The sequence below is a fragment of the Plectropomus leopardus genome, chromosome 13, assembly GCF_008729295.1.
Source record: "Plectropomus leopardus isolate mb chromosome 13, YSFRI_Pleo_2.0, whole genome shotgun sequence".
In the NCBI taxonomy this organism is placed as follows: domain Eukaryota; kingdom Metazoa; phylum Chordata; class Actinopteri; order Perciformes; family Serranidae; genus Plectropomus; species Plectropomus leopardus.
Genome location: NC_056475.1, coordinates 26,691,784 through 26,700,898, shown reverse-complemented (window position 1 = coordinate 26,700,898; position 9,115 = coordinate 26,691,784). Strand labels below are relative to the sequence as shown.

Sequence of the window (9,115 nt, the reverse complement as noted above, 5' to 3'; positions counted from 1 at the left end):
TATTCACACCTTTTTCCGTATACTGAAGTGATTGCTGCACATAAACATACATGTCACCATTAAAGTTTACAAAATAACATTTTTTAATAAAACACTATTAAATAAAAATAGGGGGGTGTCCATCAATCTGCCTAGCATCACTGGGTCCCACATTAGTCTTTGGCTGTGTCCGAAACCGCCTACTACACTAGCAGTATGTACTGATTTGGTCAAAATGCAGTATGCAGTATGCAAACAAAACCACAATGCATTGTGCAGACAGCGCTACTGTTGATGTTGTGTCACCAGGGGCTCCAGCCCAGTACAGCGGGGCAGACCTAACCCACCAGATGGGGTCCTTGGCTTGACCTAGTGTTACACTTAATTAATTAGACCTTGTCAAAAACAAATTTGTATCTTTTAAGAACATTTACATGACTTCTATCAGGGAACTACATACCAATGTATGCTAATAGGAGTACAATTATACAGGAGACATGACCGAATGTATTCTTCATTTTCTAAATATTATTTCTTTGACTTGTCATGCCTTTGTTATAGTGTAGTTAGAGAGGGACAGAAAAGGGAGAGAGAAAACGGGAATGACACACAGCAAAGGACCGTGAGCTGGAATCGAACCCCTGCCACAGCTAAAGTATTTTTTCACATAGTGGATGAGCGCTCTACTTGCTGCAGTAGAGGCCACTGGGCTTTCACATTGACAACATAATTAGAAAGTTTAAAAGGGACGGGAATACGACAATATATCACTCGTTTACTCTGTTTCAAACCGTAAATGTATTCTTTATGGTAGGAGCAGGGCCGGCTCTTGGCATAGGCGATATAGGCGGTCGCTTAGGGCGCCATCTGCTGGAGGGGCGCCGCCACGCCGCCAGTCCCCCTTGGCCTCGAGGGAAAATAATAATGAAATAATAATTTTCTATGCCCACTGGCGCCCTCACTAAGTGTTTTCTGTCTAGAAAAAAATATATGTTAACATTACAAATAAATAAACAGTGACATGTTCCTAAATTATGTGTGAGCATGTGATGTGTCGTTATTTTGTGCGGAGGTGCGGGTTAGGGTTAGGGCGCCTAGGGCAACAAATTAGGTAGAGCCGGCCATGGGTAGGAGTTTTGCTATTGTTTGCTTCCGCTTTCAAAAACCGGAAACCAGCCATGCATACTGCAGAACGGATCCAACTGAACATCCATGCTGCATAATGCTGTGGAATGCAGAATGTAGTAGGGTATGTAGTGGATACTGCATACTGACTGCAACTGTAGTATGCAGTAAGCCGTTCCGAGCACAGCCTTTTAATAGTTTACAGCAACATGGGAAATTTAAACTACCTCAGTAAATAAGAAAACAACAAACAAACAATAATCACCTTATTCTCTTCTTGTCATCAAGTCCTTCAAGTGCTGCTTTCATTTAAGTCGAGCTCATTCTTAACTTATGTTTTAATCCTGTTTGCAAAAGCTAAAGCGGTCTATCCTGTAGGCTGCACTGGGAGGAAAAGTGGAGCAGGCAACTTGAGGATTTGGAGAGTTGCCTAGATGTGAAGTGACAGGAGAGAGCTCTTGGCTCTTTGCGGGACGCCAGCAAACTGGCGCCAGGTCCGCCTTAATTAACACATCCACGCACATTCCCACTTCATCAGAAAACTTTGTGTTTTTAAGAAAGATTGATTTGTGAAAAGGAATCCTTTTTTCAGTTAACATTAACTATTTTAACCTAAAATGGACGCCTAATGTTACCACAGAAAATACATTTACACACATTTCGAAAACATTTTGACTTTCATTTGGGGAAAACAACACTGATGATCACCTGTAGATAACAACAACAACAATAATAACAATAGTAATAATCTGATGTTAATGTAATCATTTAAATAAAAAATGTTGTTAATATTATTAATAAGAAATATTTTCACGTGCCCTATGGACATCTAAAAAATTAAAATAAAGCTGTGCTAAAAAGATAAGTCTTCAGACTCGATTTAATGTAAAATATAATACTAACAATACATATAAAAAACGAGAAAAACGCATGATGAAAGATGAGTCTTGAGACTAGCTAAGATTTAATGCAAATTATAAAATAAGTCAGAAATAAAGGAATCACATGACCTTGCTCTGTAGTGAACTTAAAAAGTCAGGCTGAGGCATATTACAACCAATAAAACAAAGATAAATGCAAGTATATATATTATAATATGAAAATATTATTGCTGTAACTTTATGAAAAAATGATAAAAGTGCTTTAATTATCATTCATTCATATCGTGTAAATCTGTGCGTGCTGTCTTATCCACTAGGCTGTGTGAGTTGAAACGCCGCCCTGCGCTCTCTGTAATTGGTTCAGACAGTGAAGCGCAGTCAAATTTATTTTGCTCATCACGTGCCGTGGAGCACAAACGTGTGACAGTGTTAACATGATTCCTTCAGCTCTCTCCGTCCTCGCTCCTCGGTGCCACTGCAGTTATTAACACGCTTTTGGTCCCAAAGTTCGCTGACCCTCTCCGTGGTGGATCTACTAGCAGACTTCCATGCTTGCCCCCGCCCCCAAAAAATCTGGAAACTTAGGGGACATTAAGACTCCATCATTTGATCTCTCTGCAATGCCACAAAACTCCCAAACTCTTCTTTTTGCGATGTGGATGCGGCAGCAAGTGGGCTGAGACTTTTTAGCATCGACCTGTCAGATCGGATGCCCCGATGAGAGATCCAGTTGACATAGCGGCTGCCATGGCTTACCATCCTTTCCAAGCTCATCGACCAGGTGCCTTGCCCCTATCAGCCTTCTTCACCGCCGGTCAGCCCTCGTTTTACCCCGCGCTGCCTTTCCCAGACGTCGCCTCCCTGTCCGAGCCGGCTGCCTCCGACGCAGCGCTGAGACGCCAGCATCAGCCGGCTCATCCGCAGTCCTCGAAGAGCCTGCCGACAGAAGACGGGCTGGATGATGACCCGAAAGTCACTCTGGAGTCAAAAAATTTATGGAAGGAATTTCACAAAATGGGAACTGAGATGGTTATTACAAAATCGGGAAGGTACGTGTGCGCAAAATGTGCGTAATGGTTCCAAATAAATCCACAAAAGTGCCATTATGGCACTTAGAATCCTAATATGTTATTAGATATTACATTTATTAATTAGGGGACCGGTGTCTTGTCTGTTATGATTTTTTAAAGAAGTCAGTACTCTGTTGGGCCCCTTTACTAAGTTCCACGCGCCCATTTCTTGCGCGTACACTATTATCACGAAGAAATGCTCTTTAAGGACAGCTGGAAGCCCCTTGTTCGCAAAAACTCCAAATCAAAGTTTCTTGTATTGAAATGCATTGATCGTTAATGTTGTGCCACAGGAGGATGTTTCCAGCTTTCAAAGTGCGGGTAGACGGGCTGGTCCCAACAGCAAAGTACATCCTGCTGATGGACATAGTCGCTGTTGATGACTGCCGCTACAAGTTTCACAACTCCCGCTGGGTGGTGGCTGGGAAAGCTGACCCGGAGATGCCAAAGCGCATGTACATCCACCCAGACAGCCCGTCCAAAGGAGATCAGTGGATGAGCAAACCCGTCGCCTTTCATAAACTCAAACTCACCAATAATATGTCGGATAAGCATGGATTTGTAAGTGGCAAGCGTTTGAATTTTTACATAAGTCTACTTATTGATGATTATTTTTTGGGTGTGTGTGAAGAAAAATCACAGAACATGTCGATATGAGTCACATCTGTGTCTTTATTTTATTTTTTTCCAGACCATTTTGAATTCAATGCATAAATACCAGCCCAGGTTTCATATTGTGAGAGCCAACGACATAATGAAGCTTCCGTACAGCACGTTCCGGACTTACGTTTTCCCGGAGACGGAGTTCATCGCTGTCACTGCGTATCAGAATGAAAAGGTAACGTGCATCCACCCCCACTTAACACCCAACTTACTCACACACACACACACACACACACACACACACACACGTACACACACACACAAATACACACGCACGCACGTAGAGCAAACTTAATCGACTCACTGTGTTTCATGTGTATGAAAAATTAGAGACAAACAAGAGTTTAACTATAACCCTAATTTATTTATTTACTGGTCATTTAAAAGGGACACATATTAATGAAAATCAGTATAAAATACAAATATAAATATGCTGGAGTTACATGACTGCACATTTACACCCCTAGTCCCTTGTCAGGTAACAGCCAATAGAAATATCAAGAAAGAAAGAAGAAAGGAAAAAAAAACAAACAGTTCATAAAGAGGACAAAAGCAGCAGTGTAAACAGTATGGTATAAAGTGTATGGCGCAGTGCCTTATCTAAGTGCAAGATGCATGTATCATGGATCAATGGATAAAAGGACATCCTGGTGCCTGTTGGACAAGTTTGGAAACTGAGAGACAAAAAGATGTCTAAAACTGGGCCCTCATCAGCCCACATGTGAGCTTTTATGCGGTGTTGACGTTGCACTGATCTGTCACTATGTGATGAACTTCATTTTTGTCATGACTAACGTTCCAACATAATTTTTTTTCTCCCTAAGATTACGCAGCTAAAAATTGACAACAACCCCTTTGCCAAAGGATTCAGAGACACAGGGAATGGAAGGCGAGAAAAAAGGTAAAGTGTTGGTTTTACAATCAGAATCCAACATAATATTAAAAGACATGTAAAGCCAATGTCAATTTATGATCTGCAGGAATAAGCAGTTAACCATTTCTTCGCTGCACAAGAACCACAGCAAAGCGGATCAGGACTGTGCTGATTCTGATGACTCGTGTGAACAACCCAGCACCAGCGATCCCTTTTATTCCCCACGGGAGCTGCTGAGCAGCCCTCTCATGTCTACACCAACCTGTCAAGGTGAGTCAGCTTACATGTTATTATGTAATCAAACAGCTTTTATGGCTATGTTTTGTGTGAATCCAAATTATTTTCTGCAGTACTAAATGTTGAACGGTACAGTCACTAAACAGAGGCAGTGTTTCTTTATGCTTTACAAACCATAAAGCAGCAGAACTAATGACGATTCCCAACTTGCAACTTTAACCCTTTAACACCTGACAAGACATGAGTATGAGTTGAGACATGAGTTTAAACTTCTGAAACTTGAGAAAAATAGTTTGATTTCTTTTTTAAAAAAACAAAAAAAAACCCTGGATAAAACATTATAAGCATCTTGGTTAGAAATGCCCCCAAAATTTTGTCATGTGGCAATGTGGCAAAAAAACAAGACCCAAAAATTAGATATGGTGATCATTAGATATTATCAAAAACTTACACATTTTCAATTATTTTACAGAAAAAAAACATAATATTGTGCACTTTAAAGGTGATTTCCCTGGTTGTATTTTTTTTTTTACTTTATTTTTACTTTTTTGCTTATTTTTACATAATTTAGCAACATTTTTTTTCTTTTCTTTTTTTTTTGCTTTACCAATTTCTTGCTATTTCATTGGAAATCACGCCAATTTGCTCATGTTTCAAAGGGTTAAAGGTCAGGCAATATATGTTGAAAATAAGTGTGATGGCCCACATTTTTTAGTTAGTTTTAATTTCCAAAATGTGTTTTGGGAAAAAAACCCTATAATTTGGCTTTGTGACAGGTTGTCGCTGGAGATGATTTATTCTGAGAAGGTGACATGGGTATCTTTCAATACATATAATTTCTTCATCAGCTTGTAAGTTGACTTGCTACATTTTTTCTTTTGTCCTATTTTCAAAGTCCAACTTTAATGAAGCGGTCAGAAAACACAATGTGTTTTAGGAGTTGAGGGCGGACATGAAGGGAAGTTTGTCAGATGTTGATCTTAACCTCACTTCACTGTGTGACTCAATATGGCAAAATAAAAATTGTTTGCTTGGATAAATCGACTGCTCTGGCGCCTCGGGGGTTACTCACAAATAAACACTGTCTCGTTATGGCACTAAGTCATCTCTGTCTCCACTGTGTTCTATTAATATACAGCAATAACAAGGCAGAAATGTGCATTAAAGTACAACATTAAAATATTTAATGAATGTAATGATTTTCTCCCACAGATGACAACAATATTGGAAGTGATTCAGAGATTGATCTCCAAGACGAGGACAATGCTGAAGCCAGCTGTTCCAGGACTGAACATATGAGTCAGAAGACCAAGGAGACACTGTGGAGCAAGCCTTCTCTCAGTAACAAAGACGACAATCAGGACACAACAAAAGAGATGTTTAGAACATCAGATGACATGTACTCTGTGGAAACTGACGAGTCGAGGAGGCACACGAGTGAAATCAAAGACGGGGTCCCGTCTGTGATGTCACAAACGCAGAGCTCGCTGGCCCTCAGCTCTGGTCACCTTCAGACTTTGGATGTCTCCAGTGCTCAGAGCCAACAGTTTCTAAAGCTCGGGGCTCCTTTGTTGTTTCACCCGGGACAGTTAGCAAAGCCGGAGGGGATGGGACATCTGTTGTCCTCTTTGCCGGCAGTAAATAATCTGGAAAACCTGTCGTCTCAAAGCATCGCCTCTCCATCTCCATTCATGTTTCACCTGTCACAGCACATGCTGGCATCTCAGGTAAGAACAGGAGTACACATATATGTTATCAAATCTATATATCCAAGCTGAGGATGATGGCTCTGTTAAATGTTCATTCAGTTACACCACTGCACACATCACTGCGAGGGCAATGGAATTTCATGGCTTCTCAAAGTGCTTAAAAATGACAGAAACGATGTGTTAGTTATTCAGAGTAATCCTCAGACTTCACGGTCGACAATTTTTAATGTGACTATTCCCATAAACACTATAAATGACATTTATGGAATAGTTTGGGGTGGCAGCAGATATTTCAGAGATGATATCTGTTTTTTGTAACTTGGCTGAACTCTTCAACCTGTTGAAACCTGAGAAAATTGGCCTAATTTCTTTCAAATACATGGGAAGAAGGCAACGACAAAAGAAGAAATGACCCAAAATTAATAAAAAGTTATTAATTTAATAAAAATGTATAAACATTACCTGAAAATTAGTTAAAATAAATAAAGAAAATAAAAGAAAAGGGTTCAATTATACTGTACATTCTTTAGAATTGGATCAATTTTTGCTATCAGCCTCTATCCAAAGTTATAAGATTATGCTTGTAACGAGTTCTTCAAATTCAAGGCAGCATCTTCAAACATTTTAAGATGTAATTTAGGTATTTGAGATTATATCATGACAACTGAGATTTTTATACTTTGGTGCATTATATTAACATTATGTAAGTAAAGTAAGCTGCTTCTCTTTGTGTCTCCTCATTACAGTTTGCACGCTTCAATATGAGCAATTTAGCCGAGGACAAAAAAGTTAGAAGAGAAAAAGGTTAATTTATATATATAATCTAATAATTAATTAATTTATGTATATAATTTATAATTTTTTTCTGTAACATAATCTGAAAGGTAAAATTATTATAATAATAATTACACTTTTGGGGACCTTTTTTCTATTTTTTGGATAGTTTTCTCCCCTCTTTTTAAAAACTAATTTGTATGCAATTTTATTGTCACATTTAACTAATTTTTTGCCATATGTTGGACTTTGCCTCTTTCACCCATGTCTTTGATATAAATCAACCTGATTTTCTCAGGTTTGAAATGATGAAGAAGCTTATAAAAAGCCTCTGAACACAACACTAGAAAACTGATGTCGATCCAGGTTTTGAAGGGTTAATATCACGTGATTTTAATGGTTGTTTTTCCATATTTTTCAACCAGGTTTAGGACCAACTATTTTTGGAACTGGTCCAGTATTGAGAGAGAGGGCTACAGTCAGCAGCAGTAAAATAGGCGTCATCAATGTATGTCCAAAGAAAGTGCTTGTTTTTGACAGGCTAAGACTGTTCTGTATTGTAAGTCTCTGACAGCATTAGAGAAAAGATCCTTAACAGAGGTTGACCTGTTTGTTTAACTAGAAACAATCCAGATATTGCTATTGGGTAAAACACCAGACTCCATTTAAATAAACAACAATTTGCTCATCATAAAACACACTTCTTTTAAAGGGGACAGAAAAAGAAAAAAAATCTCACTAAGCCAACTCTGGCTTAGTTGAAATAAACGCTTATTCCACCCATAATATGCTGGCTCTATGCACACTAAAATTGCGGTTTATTTACATGGAGTCTGGTGTGTTTGGCGATGGCAATTTCGGGGCTATTTCTCATCAGACAAAAATGATCTCACTCTTAAACAAAAAAGGTTGACCCCAGTGTGAATGCTTGTCATACATTTTCAGACACTTTGAACAAAAATCTGATGAAAACAAACACTTTTAATGGACTTAAATTGACAGTGCAAACTGCCCAAGTGGTTACATTGCAGCCTGTTTGTCTTGCACAATACTGGACCAATTTTTAAAATGCTTGCTCCCATTAGTCATTTAGACACAAAATATGGGAAAATAGGGTCCAGGATGGAAAATGCTGAAGTTACTCTCAAAGGGGTCACAAGAAATTTAAGCAGAGGTCGCCGTGCTCTGGTTTTATAAATCTTACATTAAAATGTGGAAACCAGAAAATGGTGTAGAAGTAGAATTAACAATTTTATTCTTTCCTACAGGGAATCTCATTGTCACCCTTTGGAGGATTGTTCCCGTATTCGTACAGTTACATGACAGCACCGGCTCTCCCCACCTGCTCTGTAACCTCCACGCTGGCCAGAAACCACTGTTTCCGCAGCTCCCGGCCTTGGTTGCGATTCAGCCCCTATCAGATCCCCACCTCTGTCACCTCGAGCCAAAGCCTGCTCACAACCAGATCCACTGGCAGCTCAAACTCACAGTCCGAGCTGTCCAAATCAGGGAGCAGAGAGTCGAGTCCAGTCTCTGACGATCACAGTCAAAAAACCAAGGCCGGGCAGAAGAACGCTTCACCCAAAAACACTGTCAAAGGTTCCACTAATGAACTGCAGAACACACACAGTCCGGTTAGAGGACTTGATAAACCACCTCTTCCACAATAGACTCTCATCCACATTGTTTTTCAACGTACACGTGATAGACACAATTTTATAAGGATGCACACACTAATCACCATAAATATTTTGTCAGAAAATGCATGTGTTGCTGCTATTTAACATGTCATTATGTCATTAA

General features: G+C 39.4%; 1 protein-coding gene across 1 annotated transcript; it reads left to right on the top strand.

The window, feature by feature from the left end:
• Nucleotides 1–2,508: 2,508 nt before the first annotated feature.
• On the top strand, nt 2,509–9,115 carry LOC121952946 (T-box transcription factor TBX2b-like). The gene is made up of 7 exons (XM_042499833.1): nt 2,509–3,034; nt 3,349–3,616; nt 3,747–3,893; nt 4,543–4,619; nt 4,699–4,862; nt 6,042–6,556; nt 8,581–9,115. Exons 1-7 carry the CDS (start codon nt 2,703–2,705, stop codon nt 8,980–8,982), a joined length of 1,905 nt encoding a protein of 634 aa, XP_042355767.1. The 5' UTR covers nt 2,509–2,702; the 3' UTR covers nt 8,983–9,115.